Source organism: Rhagoletis pomonella, unplaced genomic scaffold, assembly GCF_013731165.1.
Source record: "Rhagoletis pomonella isolate Grant_MI unplaced genomic scaffold, Rhpom_1.0 Rhpom_scaffold_00006, whole genome shotgun sequence".
Classification (NCBI taxonomy): Eukaryota; Metazoa; Arthropoda; class Insecta; order Diptera; family Tephritidae; genus Rhagoletis; species Rhagoletis pomonella.
Genome location: NW_023458560.1, coordinates 61930071 through 61946854, shown reverse-complemented (window position 1 = coordinate 61946854; position 16784 = coordinate 61930071). Strand labels below are relative to the sequence as shown.

At 36.3% G+C, this 16784-nt stretch overlaps 2 protein-coding genes across 2 annotated transcripts; one reads left to right on the top strand and one right to left on the bottom strand.

Moving 5' to 3' along the window:
* Positions 1 to 2458: 2458 nt before the first annotated feature.
* LOC118741070 (rab3 GTPase-activating protein regulatory subunit) lies at positions 2459 to 7486 on the top strand. Its single transcript, XM_036472891.1, has 9 exons — positions 2459 to 2796; positions 2866 to 3172; positions 3252 to 4177; positions 4246 to 5107; positions 5174 to 5390; positions 5464 to 5591; positions 5661 to 6801; positions 6873 to 7070; positions 7137 to 7486. Exons 1-9 carry the CDS (start codon positions 2721 to 2723, stop codon positions 7311 to 7313), a joined length of 4032 nt encoding a protein of 1343 aa, XP_036328784.1. The 5' UTR covers positions 2459 to 2720; the 3' UTR covers positions 7314 to 7486.
* Positions 7414 to 16750, bottom strand: LOC118742017 (WD repeat-containing protein on Y chromosome). The gene is made up of 4 exons (XM_036473986.1): positions 16153 to 16750; positions 11047 to 11290; positions 10777 to 10948; positions 7414 to 7952 (listed from the first exon to the last, which is right to left on the bottom strand). Exons 1-4 carry the CDS (start codon positions 16748 to 16750, stop codon positions 7590 to 7592), a joined length of 1377 nt encoding a protein of 458 aa, XP_036329879.1. The 3' UTR covers positions 7414 to 7589.
* Between the last annotated feature and the right edge of the window lie 34 nt (positions 16751 to 16784).

Genomic DNA, 16784 nt, shown 5'->3' with positions numbered 1-16784 from the left:
ATTTCGTTGGGGTTGAGGGTTGAAAATTAGGCTCCGTGAAGACCCAAGCGAGAAAGTTCGGAGAAAAAACCGTTTAAATACCTTCATACACAGGTAATCATTTCTATTGCCGGACTAGAGTCCGGCCGATTCCCAATTTCTGTCCGATGCCGATGCCGATTTCGTAAAAAAACTACCTGAATATAAATTCATTCAAGAACAAATGTTTTTATATACTTTTCTAATAACAATAGAAGAACATAAACAAATAACATTACAAATCAAATAATCATTCAAGAATCTATTGACTTATCTATGTACATACGTAAATATGTATTGAAAGTGGTATATCGCTTATGCATACATACGTATCATTGCAATACTTTGTTCCATAGTCTTTTTCTTATTCAATGTTAAAAAAATAGTTCATTTCTTTGTTGTACTCGCAGTAGTAAAAATATGCAGCTTCTGCTAACTATTAAGGTGTTGTATTGAATACAATTTTTGTAACGTAAAAAATTTAACAAGCCAGTGAAAAGAACCCGAAGGATTTAGGAATTCAGCGATTAATTCAAGGATAATCGTAACAATACTTACAGCAACGAGATGCCGATGCCGATTAATCGGTCGGACTCTATGCCGGACGCCAATATCAACAACACATGAGATCAGGGAAACTCCTTCCGGTGGTTGAGGAAGGTTCGAAATTAAACAATTACAATGATAGAACACCACCCTGTAGAACTCCGGGCTTCATCCTTCTTGGCTTGAATCATGATTCGATAATACAAGGTTCGATAAACTGACAGTTGTCTCTCTCGCACCGCTCCCTTAGCGATGGCACCGTGTCGCATCTTTGCAAATTTACTTGAAAAAAGTGTAGCTTTGCTGTGAAATAGAAGTATAAGCTTTTGTCCAATATGTTTATTTGTATATGCTTATGAAGCACCTTTAACTGATGAAAACATAAATTGTTTTTAAATTGGATGATTACATAAATCTCATAGTAATTTTATTTTAATTTTTAGTCCTTTGCAGTTTTTATACAGCTAAATAGCACATAAATTACGTAATTCACGTAGATATATTAAGATTTCGTCTAAAATGCCAGATTTCCTGCAAATATTTTAGAATTTACAAAAGGAATTTCACCACTAATTGCCTACTTTGCGTACTTTTCTACTACCATTTTCGCAACAAGGGATTGCATTCTTCCCCTTTCTCTGTCCTTCGTAAATGCAACCTTTTGAGCCGACGGCTCAGTCTCCGTGGAGAGAGAAGAGTCCAGAATGTTTTCTAGTAGTGTGGAATCACAAACGGTGGCCAACGTCTATAATAAGTTTGAAAACCTCTGACCTAGAATAACGGAAGTAAATTTATGGGAAAATTTTAAAATAAAAGATTTTTTATCCTCATCATGTACTAAAATCTTTGTGTTACCCTGTGTAACAAAGCTGTCAAAACCAATCAGCTGTGTATACAAAACAAAGAAAAAGAAACGAAACTATACGTCATTTTAGACCAGGGATACTATCGATAGTACCGCCACTCGATAGTTTTCAAAACGATAGTTGAAAACATTGATAGTATCGATAGTACTATCGTCGTGAGAGGTATTGAATTGAAATGCTAAATTGCTTGAAAATTAAATATTAAATTCATAAAATTTATAAAATACTTTGTGAATCAAAGAAATTATATAAAGTTGTTTAAATTTGGGTACATCAAAAAGAACTTCTTATAATAATAAAATAAACTTATTAATTTATGCGTCTGCATTATATATACTTATATACATACACATGCATCCACCTGAATAGCGACAGGCAAAATCTGAATTTATTTTTTATATGGAAAAATTAAATTCGGATTTTGTTTGCCCCTTTTGTCGTGCAAAGCAGAGAAATTGGCTATAAAAATACATTTTTAATACTACAAAACAAACAAAACAAAAGATATTCGTTTAAATTGACAACTCATACTTATAAAAGTGCAACTGAGATCAAATACGGAGGCGCATATCAAAAACCGGACAAAGGAATTTATTAACATTTTACCATATTATAAGAAAACGAATAAAGTACTGGTCAAAATAATAGCACCACAACATTTTTAGCAGTTTTGACAATTTTTTTTGTTTGTTTGTTTAGTGTCTACTAATTTTTTATAAAAGTTGTACAAAACATAAAAAACTGCAAAATCATAAAAATTTCAACCTTTTAATACGAATTTCTATACAAATTTTGTGTAAGCGGTTTTATATTTTATTAAATTTTACTATAACTCAGTGTAAGCTTATAGTTGCTAAAAATTCCAACAACCACAAATTTTTTTTGCCGACTGTATTGTTAATTTTCTTGGATAAAAAAAATAATAATGTCATGTTAAGAGATGTAAAGTTTCGCTAAAACCGACATCGATAGTTTTCAAAAACTATCGATATAGGCGACAGTTTTCAACTATCGATGCTATCGATAGTATACCAGCTCTACGTCATTTGTGCCACAAATTGGTGAATTTTTAACTTTCTTTGCTTGCAAATTTGTTAATAAACAATCTGGAGCACTCAATTCAAAAATACGTGAACATTTTCCAGGAAGCATAATAAAATAAACTTCATTTACATACGGCAAGTCCCAAAGGAGCTGGACCTTAGCAAGGTGCTTCGTGAATTGCTGTTCCCGACTGAGAAACTAAATTGCTATTTTTAAATATAAATTTAATGCTGTGGAATTCCAAAAATGTCTTGCGAAGTAAAATCTTATGGACAAATTCGTGATTTTCGCAAAGTGCAAGAATTTTTTGGTTTAGGTCATGGTAAGTGAATAATCGAATCTCAAAATTTTCAATTTTAATGTTTATGCCTACTAAATGCACACTTCCCAGATGAGAATTGGTTAAATGCTGTAAACTATGCAATATCACCAACGGGTGAGCTCATCGCTTTTGGTCAGGGCGAAAAGCTGGCACTACTCTCATCCCAATGGGATAATAAATCTCAAGTTAGCACTTATGTACTAAGTTGGTGTGGTGAACTTGATGATCCAAATCAAATTATCACGGCCCTACTTTGTTTACCTATATATGGCAAAAGTGTTAGCGCAGGCGCCGAATGGACTTGCATTGCAATCGGTCTTAATACTGGCAAAGTGTTATTTTACACAGATGCAGGCATTAAAATATTTTCGCAAAGGTAAGTAGAATGTATGTACAAACATAATATGCCCATTTATATTTATATGGAATTTTTATTAAATTATATTACCTTGCAGTTATCATGAAAATCCAGCATTGAGCATCAAAGCGTATAGTCCACCACGACATTCCGAAGCTGATTCTTTTGTATACATTACTTACGATGACTGTATGTGCATTATTAAAGGCAGCGATATGTTTCCATTGCTTGTAAATTTACGTTACAATTTTAACCGTACATTTGGTCGTAATACGCCTAATGAAGCGTCAGGCTTGCCTACAGCAGATTTACTAAAGTACCAAAAATTTAAATTTTCAAAACAAAATGGTACTATTATTAACGACGCCGTATTCACTGGCCCACGTTATACCACCATGTATGATCACATCATTGAGCAGGCTGTTGGTATTGGATGTTATGCTAAAGTTTCAACTACGCCCATTCAACATTCGTTGGTGCTTGGAGTAGGTGCAGATCCATATATGGGATTTTATTATGCAGAAGAAGGCTACCGTACGACAACGTTAAGTGATGTAGCAAAAGGTGTCTTAGATTTGACTTATCGTAGTGTTTGGGGAAAATTATTTGGACAGCCCGAGAGGAAAGAAGATGATACACCTTCTATAGCAAAGGAATCAATGATGCGTACACGTTCGCAATTATATGATAAAAAGCGTGATGGCTTCAATGTTGCGCTCGCACCAAATGGTAGACTGGCTGTCGTAACTGATAGCTTAGATCGTCTTGTTCTTTTCGACCTGCAACGTGGAATAGCGTTACGTGTATGGAAGGGCTATCGAGACGCACAATTTGCGTTTGTGCCTGTAAAAGAACGTTCACTGAAAGGAGTACAAACACAACATCGAAAAGCACTGTTTCTCGTTATATATGCGCCACGTTTGGGTTGTTTGGAGATCTGGGCATTGCAAAATGGTCCAAAAGTTGCCGCATTCACGGTTACCAAAAATGGACAATTAGCATACAATACACATGGTTTAATGGGTGAGTAACGAGGAGAAAAAAATATCTAACTGAATATATTTACTTTGTTTTCATGTCTAATTTTTTAGGCGTACCACCAGGCATGAAGGTGAAATCATCCTCACCGAATTATTGCTTGTTTTTAGATCCCAGCGATAGTAGCGTCAAAGAGATGCAAATACCCTTCCATTTTGCGCTAAGTGAGACCAACTCGAAAACTTCACGCGATGTACACTTGTTTCGTCGGCTCAAGAATCTTTTGCGAGAAGGTGAAACTTCTACTAGCATGGACGAAATTACCCAAGTAGCCGCAGGCTTTCAAACGATCGAAGTACGCCAACAATGCCTTGAGATGTTAAAGAAAAATAAGCAGTTAAAACCGCATATATTTCAAAAAATTGTATCCGCCTTTGCCGACTCATTATGCACAGAAACGCAAGAGGAGGACGGCGACGCAAATGCAGAGCACGGTAGTTTTAAAATTATGGTTGATAATTACAAACGGCTCGCAGAATTTTATTTAACAATGAAGCGGCCAAGCGAAGCAGAATTCGATGACTATTTAGAATTAGATGATTGTGATTTGGTAACTATCAACCAAGTCGTTTTATTACTGGGCGACAAATGTGCACAACCAACCCAAAGCGATATCGACGAAGGTGCTCATTTTAGTGGACGGGTGACATTTCAAGAGCGGTGTCAGGAAGATGGTGACTTTGTTGACTTTTTAAGCATTTTTCAAGTTGATATTGAGGATAAATTACCGCTCCTACGCGAAAAAATCGAAAGCTTTGGCTATATAAGTGGGCGGCTTTTTAGGGAATTTTTCGAAAGCGGTTTGTGCTTTGAAGAGTTAAAATCGGCAGCGGTTAAAGCAAAAATACCTGCTGAAGATTTGATGGTTTTGGCGCTACACTTTTGGATGGAGAAGCCATTCCGATATCAAAACTGGTTAGTACAGCTAGAAGGCAGGTTTGGTATTTTTAAACTTTACAAAACTATTTACTTACTTTTCAGTGATGAAGTTATTGCTGATATGTCACGGCTGGCAGCTATGATCAAAGCGTTCTGCGAATTAGCAGGCGATCGTGTCAACGACTATGCATACAATGCCATCTCACAATGGTGGCAGGATGTGCGTGAAATACTTTTGGAAAGTCCCAAATCACTTGGCTTACTTGCGGCCATTGTGTGTAAGTCAGTGGCAGCCAAACTTCGACGGGGCTTTAAAGAAGTACGATAAACAGTTGTGATATTGAATTGTTTGATATTTTATTTAATATCTTTTTCTTTTTAAAAATTATAAGGGCTCTTGCGACGAGGGTTCGCAGGCAGAGGAAGAAGAAAAGTGGGAACAAATCTCACACGATCAAGCACAATGGGGTTTACTCATCGGCAAATTGGAAGATATTTCAATATTAGGCGCCACTGTAGAGTAAGTGCATAAAATTTATATATATGAACAGTTTTGTGATGCATACGTAAACTATTGACATTATTTCAGGCATCCAATACAGAGTACTGAACCCGTTATGCCCGAACTACCATATAAACCACCAGATTGTAGTTTAAAATTTATTGTCAACGGGGGCAAAGGCATTGTCACGGATCTTACTGCCCAATGGTTGATCAACTCCCGCATACATCCTTTGAAAATTCTTGAAACCGAAGTAGTACTAGTAGACGAGATTGGTGTGCAAGAGAAAAGTCAGACTCCAACTATTACGGATACAATCGAAGACAACGAGGAGTTAGCTATTAATGTAGGTGGGGGTGATCAATGCTTGTCAGACAAGAAACCTTCTTGTCGAGTCGAGTCCACAGATGATCCAGTACTAAAAAAATTGGCACTTCTGCGCGAACATTTTCCATTTAGTTTGGAATCGGGTATGCTGCTCAGTCTTATGTCATGGCAGTATATGGTACATTGGAGTAAAAATTTACCATGCTTGCAATATATGCGCGCTGCACTCACATGCATGTCCAACTTCAAGCCGGTAGATTATGCGTTGAAGCATGGCATTTGTTGTATGCTTTGGAATGCCACTCTTAAGTATCCACTGCAATCGACTATGAAACTAATACAAAAGGCGGGTCGCTTGCCGAAGGATAAAATGTGCCAACAGGATATCGAAATGTCTGCCGCTTTGGTGCCTGAATTTCTCGAATTAAGTTTACAATTTTTAGAACATTTCAGCAGTTCACTCGACCACAACAGCCGTGAATTGAAGTTCGAGGAGTCGCTGACGGATGGTCAGCTTCCCCTGCAGTATCTCGCGTTGCAACAGCACAATGCTATTGAAGAGTTGTTACAATTGCACTATGAGTTATGCGCTGTATTACATTTGATAGCAGAATTTCAAATTAAAATGCCTAAACCCATTACAAATGTATTCGATGCCATGGCAAATAAGGCTTTCTTCAGTGATATCAATAAAGAGCTGCCTTTTGAGCTGCCAGAAGCGGATTTGGTGTTGCAACAGCAACGTGAGCATTTCTTATGCAAAGTAATTACTGCCTCAATGGACTTAATACGCGAAGACTTGGAGCAGTTGTACGTGCTAGAGCATGAGGAGTGTATGCAGAAGATTATGGCATTGGCAGAAAGTTGGAAGTTGAAGAAAACGGCGCTTATACGTCAACAAGTTAGTGTTTGGTTTTGCTAAATCACCTGTATAACATTACAAAAATTGTTGTTTTTTTTTTGTTAATGCAGGCAGTGGAAATGTACGCGCATGGTTACGACGCTCACGGTGAGCCGCTGTTAAAAGAGTTGCGCGACGATGAACATATTGCACGTTTGCTTCTGGAGGTAGCGGGCCGGCGCCTAAACTTGATTGCGAAGGCATCGCGCGATGCCTACATGAAAATTGCGTCTGTGGGTCATGTGCTTTTGCATTTTCTCGATAGACTGGTATGTGAGACACACTTTTTTATATCTATGCTATTTATAAATTTTTTTTTTTATTACATACAATAGCGCGATGCACCGAGTGGATACGTTCAAATATCCGCTACTGACGGAGATGAGATTAATATCATTGCTTTAAAAAAATTAGTGGCACACTGCTTCCATTTACTCTCGCAGAAAGAGCCAACCAATTATCTACATATTGCCGGCCAAATGTTTGATGCGTGTTCTTTATTACAAGAGTAAGTTAGAGTGTAACATTTACCTATGAAAATTATGCACAATTCTTTTTTTAACTAACTATGTATATAGCTCATAAGAAATATGCATAATGTTTAATGACTTGTAATGAGTTGAAAATTTTTATTATATAAAGTAAATACAGAATATAGATATTATGCTATCAATATACAAATGTATGTACATATGTAGTTTCAAATTACTAGAAAATTTGCAATAATTCCGGAACACCTGTGCGATTATTTGCTGCCATTTCTTTCTTCTAATTTTTGTCTTTATCCATTATTTAAACTCTTTTGGTTTTTTCTGTCCTGGTCCCCACTTCTTTTTCGGATTATAAAACTCCATATAGTCTTCATTGCCTATGCGACGTATTGTCGGTGGTGTGGGTGGCCGTTCAATATCATCGGCTTCGTGTATTTTCAAATGTGTAAAAACCGGTATATACGAAAGTGATGTATCCAAATCGATACGCTGTTCGGTAGCACTCTTGCCGGGCAATTCAAAGTATTTACCAAGAATGGGTTCTTTCAAAGGTTTGCCGTACATACGCGCTGTAGCTTCTGCTGCAACGGCTTCATCATCATCCGCTGCCTTCGGATCGTAAGGTGCTGGCATTTTATCTTCTTGAACGCCGCTAATCACCTGAATGTGGAAGAATTTCGAATGTATTTGTTGATTACTAATTGAAGTTATTGAAACGATATTTTTGATAAATTTTTGGTGGTATAGTTTTTGGTAAATTCAAGGAAGTAAAGCGTTGGGTGCCTTTTATTAGGCTTCCAGCGTATTTTTGAACTATAAGTTGTTTGTGTGGCAAAAGCGCTAAAAACTTGGTGTGACGTTTTAACTTAATAATGCGAGGTTGTTGCTGACTACATCAAAGGTTCGACTTGTCAGAGAAGCAGCGCGAAATTTCTACGTAGCTGGGTCAAAAGTATTATCAACAGATCATGAATTGAATAACGAGTGCATAAAGCTTAAAGGTCTGATTATGCATACTTCGCATAACTTTGCACAACCATTTTTACCAGTGCAATAAAAATTTAACTTAAGAAAATATGAAGCAAAAACTAAACTAAACGTATCCCTAAGTTTTTAAAAGTTCTGCTAATTTATGGGTAATAGAATACATACAAAGTACATACGAAATTACAGTTTAAAGTTTATGCGAAGTTGTGCGAAGTTATGCGAAGTATGCATAATCAGACCATTAGAATCACTTCAATCGCATATTTTTTGTACTCAATGTGCATGGGTAATTAATTTATTACCTATATTTGATATACATATAATATTTTCTCATTGAAGTTTTTATTCAATTTTTTGCCTTTTATTTCCGTTTCCTTTTATTTTGCGCCTTTCCTTTCGAGTTGTTTCCTACTACGCTTATCGTTGTAAGCACATACCTGACTAACACCACCCTGTAGTTTTTGGCATTTCCGTACGGATAGCGGTTTGTACATACACCACGTGGCATCGTACGCTGCCGCGGTCATTTCGAACAGTTAACAAAACTGTCATGTGTGAAGGCAAAGGCAAAAAGCAATTTATAGTGCATTATTCGTGAATGAATTTTCGCAAATATAAATAAATAAAGTGAGGGCTTACTTCACTTATTAAAAAGTGATAAATAACACAAATACATAAAAGAAGCTAAATGCTAGCAATTGTTAAGGAAAAAACGCAGTATCAATTTCGCTAAAATGTAATTATGAATAAGCGCGTATTTATAAGTCACTATACGTCTATATAGTACAAGTGTCGTATGATGTCGATAAAGTGCAAGTGTACAATAATCGTAGATCTTTAGTTCTCAATGTATACCCAATAAATGTAAAAAGTCTGAATACTCAAACTAAAAGTCCTTTGATGAGTGCTTAATTTCCAGTTCGGTTCCTTTCGCAAATGTCTCGGTTTGTTCGATTAAATTTTGTACTGTAGTGTTTTATTTAAAATCGTTTTATTTGATCAACAAACGCTGATGAATGTTAATTTATTCAAAGTACATATGTACATATGTAAGTGCGTGCTTGGTAATTGATACCGGCACCACCGGTGTGAGGTATTAAATTCGGGCGCTGCTCGTCAATAAAGCCACAACTATTATTACAAATGATACCACAAAAATGTTCCCCAACATATAAAATTCAGCAAAGTGGGATGAATAACTTTGGAACTTGGAAGTTAGAATATACATACATACATACATTAAATGGTGAGTGCTTTCTTTCAAATACATGTTTTCGAATATCCTATTTCCGCTTTGATTTTGTGCAAACAATTTCGTTCATCCGATGCATAGCGAAAGACCCAAGAGAGGGACGTTTTGCACGCTCCCTCTGCAGTGGGGTCTAACCTGAACGATCCAGATTCATATCCGGCAAAGAACAGTCACTCCAACATTAATTGTGTTTTTTTACAAATTATCCAGTAACTTGCCAATAACTCTCCAGTAACTTTATTTCTAAGAATTCGCTCTCATAGAAAAAATTTGCAAAAAAGTACGCGAACGCTTTTCCAGTAATAATTTGCAAGTTTCATGAACAGCTGATAAATTGGTTGTTTATTCGCAGCAAATTCCTTATAAAACAATCTATTTTGTATTTAAATAGGTTTATTTTGTGAAATTCAACAATAAGAGGCCACAAACAGTTTCCTTATTAGTTTAAATTTCATCCAGCAACATGCGATCAGCTGTTTTTCGTACTGGCAAATTCTTACAAGTAAAAATTTATCCAGTAAAATCCAGTAAAAACTTGCAACTATTCTTAAAAGTAAAAATTTATCCAGTAAAAACTTGCAACTTCAGCTGTCATTTTTCGCTCTCTCAATTTCCCCTACTTTGCAAGTTTTTGCGTACGAAAACGCCAAAACATGAAAATTCGTAAAAACTTTTACTGGAAATTAGTAAAAAAACGCAACTATTATTCCCCAAAAACTCTTCGGGTGATTTATGTGCTGTTAGAACAACAACGCTCCGGTTTCCGATTGCCCAACGACAGGTTTGCCGGCAGAAAAAGTATCTACATACACTTGTGGTCAGCTGATTAAGTTAAGTGACAATAGTTGTGTTTAATGAAACCGAAAAAAGTGCAAAGCAGCTCAACTTAGAGCAGAATAGAGCAGCTGTCAAAAAAACAATAGAGCAAGTCAGATCATAAATCTCATGAAACACTTTTCAGGTAGAAATTCTCAAAACAGTTGATTGCTCGACAGTTCAATTCGTCAAATGTAAAGTGTGTATGTGTGTTTGCTTGCTCTAAGTTACTCCATAAAAAAAGCTGGTGCAGAAAATCGTGCTCTAAATTGCTCTAGTCCCATTTAGCGCAGGCTCATGAAACAAAAAGTAGAGTAAGTTAGAGCAAGAAAAATCCACGTTAAACACAATTTTGTGAGATATCTCCATTTGTGCATATGTGTTAAAATTTATGTTTCTACACCCTCGAAATTATCTAAGTAAATTTACCTTCATTGTTGTGGAGCTTGCCACTTTTTTGATGTCGGGCGGCATACGATATTGTTGATCTTCCTCCACTGCTTCGAAGGGTGATAACCTAAGCCAGGGTAAAGGTGTGCCCAAAGTACCAAGATAACGACCGCCAAGTGACCATAAGCGGCAAGAACAATCGTGACTGCCGCTAAATCGGAAAAAGTATTCAATAAAACAGCGATTTTAATACAATTTTAATTACCAAAATAATACACAAAAAAAAAAAAACAACATGCATTTACTTACGATATCAATATTTTCGGCGTATTAATGTATACGATGGAATTGATTGCTTTAATATGCGCCTTATATGAACTCAACAGCATAGGCTCCGGTTGATGTCTAATCACTCGTTTGGTGCGCGTCAAGAAGCGCTCCTTGCGCAAAAATATAAACAGCAAGCGAAGTAGTGGCATACAAATGTGCTGCTCCGCTCCTCCTCCGGTATGCTGTGATATATATGTATACGAGTACCAAGAAAAGAAAATTACTACAGAAAATAACAAGTTTCTTATTTGGTATGTGGGTGATGCAACAGGTGCCATCCATTATTGTCGCATGCCACATGCGACATGCCAACGAATAATAACCAAATCAAATGCCACAAAAGTCGTTAAAACGTCAACAGTTGTTTGCGAATGTTTTTACATTTTGACATGATTGTGAAAAATATAACTACATAAGTAAGAACTGCATGTACATATGTATGTAAACATGTTTGCACTAATGTAGCAGCATGTCTTAAGCAATAAATTTAAATATTGCATTATTTATTCGTTGGTACGCCCATCCGCCATTCGCCATTTATGTACTAAATTCCTTTGCAGCTTAAACGATTTCTTCTCAAATCAAACACGCGAACCTACATAAGTTTACGAAATGATATGTAAATTACCTTTTACGAAAGTTTGGTTTACGGACATGTTGTTACATATATACATACATACTTATTTATTACATAAATAAAACGTAACCCATATTTTCTTCTGTGACAATTTCATTATTCCAGTCATTGACTCCCACGGAAACTTTATTTAAAAGTGAACATACATACAAACATATACATATGTACATGGAGACACGTACAATTTTCGTGTACACGCTTTCTGGGAAATATTAAAGTTTAAGATCTGCATAACTAGGAGATTCACAAGGCATCAAAACGATATGTGATAGCTTCTTAAATTCTATAATTTTTCCCAGTTTGTGTTTAACCCTACATATATGTATAAAATGACAATACAACTCTTATGCTGGATTTTCACTAGGCATTAAATTGCAAAAATTTTAAATGACAAAGTTAGGCATTAAAAAATAATCATGTCATTACGTTAAAAAAATAGTCATTAAGTTCATTTCCACATGGAATTTTTTAAATAGAATAAATTTTTTGTCATTTCAATGCCTAGTGGAAATTCGCCATTATGATCTTCGTGAATCCCCTCTGCAGAGAGAAGACGTTCTGGATATCACTCTTGGTTACAACTCGGCTGATATCTGATCTCACATTGGGGGTCTCTTCAGAAGCCTTAACGCCAAATTACAGAGATATCCAAGAAAAAAATACACTCATTAAGAATTCAAGAAAGACGAATTGGCATAATTATTATAGACTTCTACAGTTAAGGAGCAAAAACATCGAGAACAGTAGTGGACAAAAATCTAAAAATTCTTAGTCTGCAATGTAAACGTTTGTGGTATTTTTGTAAAGGCAATTCATCCACAAACGGGAATCGAATCGAAATTTCTCTATAAAATAATTTATATGTCCCAAGGAAGCCACTAAAGTTCTTAAATTCAATACTAAGAATTTTAATAAGAGCGTGGGCATGCGTAGGTTCTTCACGAAAAAAATTCAAAAATACATTTTTTTAAATAACTTGTTGGTTTGATGTTGTTTTTTATTTTCATATCGACACCTGTTATAAATTGGGACTCGGAATTTTAGCAAGTTTTGAGGTATACTTTCATAAGAAAATAATAAATGCATTTTTGTTGCTGTTAAGTGTTACTGTTACTGTTACGTAAAGCAAAACTGGAATTGAGTTGACGATATCGCACAAATGATCAAACAATTTTTGATTTTTATGAAGCAAGACAATCTCGACACGATATCGTTCAGACGATTGTCGCCATACGTGATTCATGCGCTGGTTTTGATATTCGTAGAGGGTTTTAGGCATAGGCTTAGTAGTCTATTTTGATAAAAAAGCAAGGCGAAAATTTAAAAAAGTGCTGAAATCATTTTAACTGGGACCGTTGATAACTGATGAACATACATGAATATATGTATGTATAATATGCATATGTATGGATGAAATAATAGTTCTGATCCAATACTTTTCGTGTCAAAAAGCATCGGGTAAAATCCTGCAACTTCAATCTCTACACAACTCTCCCGAAAATCGCTCTCATTTACATGAACCACAGATTATATTCCGAAAAGAAAAACTAAATTTAGGAATATATACAAATAGAAATGCTCAAACTATAATCAAAAACAATAACTGATGCGGTGTTTCCAAGATATTTTAATGTTTAATTTCTAACCTAACCTACATTTGTATGTATGTAACTGAATCGCCTAATAATAGCTTTACATATAAAAAGATTATCCAAATTTTCGAGCTTAACTCCCTAATCTGTTATTAGAAAAAGAGATTAGCCATGCAAAATTATAATTAAAAATATCTCAGATTAACCCGATAACTTTTTGGTGTCCAACCTAGTTTTATCGATTAAACTTGCGAAGAAGAGGTGGAATGTTAAATGTTAAAGTAAACAAAAATTGACGCTTGTAAGGAAAATAGGTTTGTAAAGGTATTTTTAATAAAATATTCAGTTAAAATATATTTAATTGGCATAATATGTGTTGCAGAAAAAAGTGACCACGGTGGCACAGAGAAGAAGTTTAACTTTTCCTCGAGTTGTGTGAATAACAAGCACAACAAATTTGACAGCTAACGAGCTTTGATTGAGATTATATTTATATGTAAACGTACTTTTATGCTTTGCCGTTCGAATATGTTTACACATCAAACTTCATGAGTACCTAGTACTCACTCCTTTTTTTTTACTATGCGCGTATAGCACATAGCTTGGGTCTAAAACCAATTTGGAGTTTGCCAATTTGGCTAACTTCAAATTCATTTTAGACCCATAGTTTCTTCAGAAAATTTGCTTAGAATTACACGTAGAATCCTCCTATGCTATACGCGCATAGTCACCGCCCGGCACCCTGAAATTGTGCATATGGAAACTGTGCATACGAAATAATGCATATGAAAAAAACCGAAATAATGCATATATGCACAGTTTCGGTTGAAAACCGCAATAATGCATATTAGAAAAACCGAAATTATGCATATGCATGCTTTCGTTTGAAAACCGAAATAATGCATATGAAAAAAACCGAAATAATGCATATATGCACAGTTTCGGTTGAAAACCGAGATAATGCATATGAAAAACCCGAAATAATGCATACATGCACACTTTCGTTTGAAAACCGAAATAATGTCTAAATGCACAGTTTCCATATGCGCAATTTCGGTGCCCCTCACCGCCCTAATGTATGTACATAGATAAAGTAAAGTACAAAGTAAAGAGTAATAATTTAAATACTTTACATAAGGAGAGTTGAGATGGTTAGATGATTATAATAAATATAAATATAAATATAAATATAAATATATATAAATATAAATCTATACATAGTACAAAGGAAAGTCGAGATTGTTTGTACGGGGTAATCTCGAAAACTACTGAACGGATTTTGACGAGATTTTCTCTAAAATATTCGCTATCGATAGGACAGTGGCCTTTTTTAAAAAAAACTATAAGATCCGCCCCGTTCGTTGGATTACAAAAAATGAGGTGCCAAATGAAAATAATTGGCCTCTAGAAAATCACTAATCATTTATTTTTTGAATAGGGTTGCCATCTGTTAAGAAAATTACTATATTCAACCCTGAGAAAAGTGACCTTATGCTTTTCACAAATAAAACAAAATTACCTAATTTTACTAAACCAAAGTTCTGAGGAACGGAACTGGATCTGTCAAACAAGGTGAAATACCTTGGAGTTGTTCTGGATCCCAAACATTGAAGAGTGTGCTATGAAGGCCACAGTGGCTTTCTATGCAGCCAAGAGAAAGTTGGGCAACAGATGGGGTTTGAAACCAAGAATTGTGCACTGGATGTACACGGCTATAGTCTGACCCATAATCTACTACGAGGCGCTGGTCTGGGGGCCAACCCTTACTAAGTTACGTAGTTAAAAAGCTAAGCGGAATTCAAAGTATTATTACACATAATATGGGCTCACCATAAACCCCGCTCGAAATTCCCAAGCCACAGTGACTGCAATCAGGAAAATTTCGGGTTCTTTCCGGACTTAACTGTGTTTACGGATGGGTCAAAGAAGGAATGCGGAGTTGTTGCAGGGGTTTTCATTGAGCAATTTAACCTAAAGTTATCATTCTGCCGACAGAACAAGCAAGCATTTTCCAGGGCGAGACGTTTGCTATTATGGAGGCAGTAAGGTACATCAAAGAGAATGTACTCGAGAGAACGCAGGTGAATAACCTCTCAGATAGCCAGGGGAGATTAAGAAAAAAATTACTGAGATTTATCATTCGCAAGGGCCAAGCAAAGGTGGAACTGCGCAGGATCTTACAGGATTATCCGACAGTTCTGGGTGACCTACGACACACTTAAAAGCAAAGCTCTTTTAGGAATGAGCAGAACAGATGCCTACAAACTTTCTGCAGTTTGCACAGGGCACTGGACCGTTGGGGTGCATGCCGAAAAGATAGGACTGCCCTTCAATAGGTTATGCCGCAGTTGCGATGACCCGAGCTCAAAAGAGACAGTCGAACACTTGCTATGTGAGTGTCCAGGCCACGCAAAGATGAGGCTAAAGACACTCCGCAAACCATTCCTGCAGAGTTCAGCTGCCTCTCTCTGTATGACGTACTGAAATTTAGCAAAGCCGCCAAATGGCGGTTGCACGAGTTGTGAAATCGAAATGGCCAACTTGCTAATTGCTTCTCATCAGGGTAACAATCCACTTAAACCAACCAACCAACCAACATCCGATGAGGCGGCTCTTGGAGTATTCGAGAGAAAGATTTTGCGGCGAATACCGCAGACGATGGAACGATATGCTGGATGAGCTTTACCACTGCGTTGACATAGTGCTGCAAGACCAAGTGAAGGACTTGGCATTTCCAATTGGCATCAGTCTGCACAGAAAGGAACGACTGGCGTACTTTGTTCAACTCGGCCAAAATGAATGTATATGCATACATATGTATATCCCTTTCACAGTTTAAACAGGTCGAAAACTTACTACTTTCCGAAGTGCCACTACGCAGCGGCTCAAGTGTATTAGACCAGAAACGTATTTGACCCTCATGACTAGCTGTTATCCACATCCCACAAGCTTCTGGCGAATCTTCAAGAGCCGGATTTATTTGTTTGCCACCCTCATCATCCTCGTCCATCTCGTCTGCTTGTGCGCGTAATAAACTTATAGAGCAAATGGGTGAGCGATGTTCAGATTTTTTAATTACTGGTGCAGTCGATATAGGTAGAATGAGTGCCTCCTTCTGGGTACTCGGATCATCTTCTTGGAAACCAAATATCAAGTAGGATACAAATTCATTCCAGTCGCAAAGAAAGTCCCGATTTTGATTGATTTTAAGAAAGAGACGATTGTATTCAATATCAGTAAATTTTATATCGAGATTATCAAGCGCTTCACGTAGTTCTCGAAGATTGAGTTTTTGTAGAGGATGTGTAATGCATTTGTGACGTATGTATTCGATATCATCAGCTTTGAGCCATTCATGTAGTCGTTCGGGACGTTCAATGCTAATGGAGTGGCCGGTGGAAACTGTTTGATAATCAATGTCCTCGTCAATAAGCGAATCATTTTTGCTGGACATTTGAATAGTTGTCGAAATATAAATTCTTGTAGTT

Bases quoted from the DNA above. Each gene is read 5' to 3' on its own strand.
- LOC118741070 (XM_036472891.1), top strand. From the start codon at position 2,721: ATGTCTTGCGAAGTAAAATCTTATGGACAAATTCGTGATTTTCGCAAA. The intron at 3,173-3,251 runs GTAAGTAGAATG...ATTACCTTGCAG, and splicing joins ATTAAAATATTTTCGCAAAG to TTATCATGAAAATCCAGCAT. The intron at 4,178-4,245 runs GTGAGTAACGAG...CTAATTTTTTAG, and splicing joins CAATACACATGGTTTAATGG to GCGTACCACCAGGCATGAAG.
- LOC118742017 (XM_036473986.1), bottom strand. From the start codon at position 16,750: ATGTCCAGCAAAAATGATTCGCTTATTGACGAGGACATTGATTATCAA. The intron at 10,949-11,046 runs GTAAGTAAATGC...TTTCCGATTTAG, and splicing joins ACGCCGAAAATATTGATATC to CGGCAGTCACGATTGTTCTT. The intron at 7,953-10,776 runs GTAAATTTACTT...TTCCACATTCAG, and splicing joins CAAGCTCCACAACAATGAAG to GTGATTAGCGGCGTTCAAGA.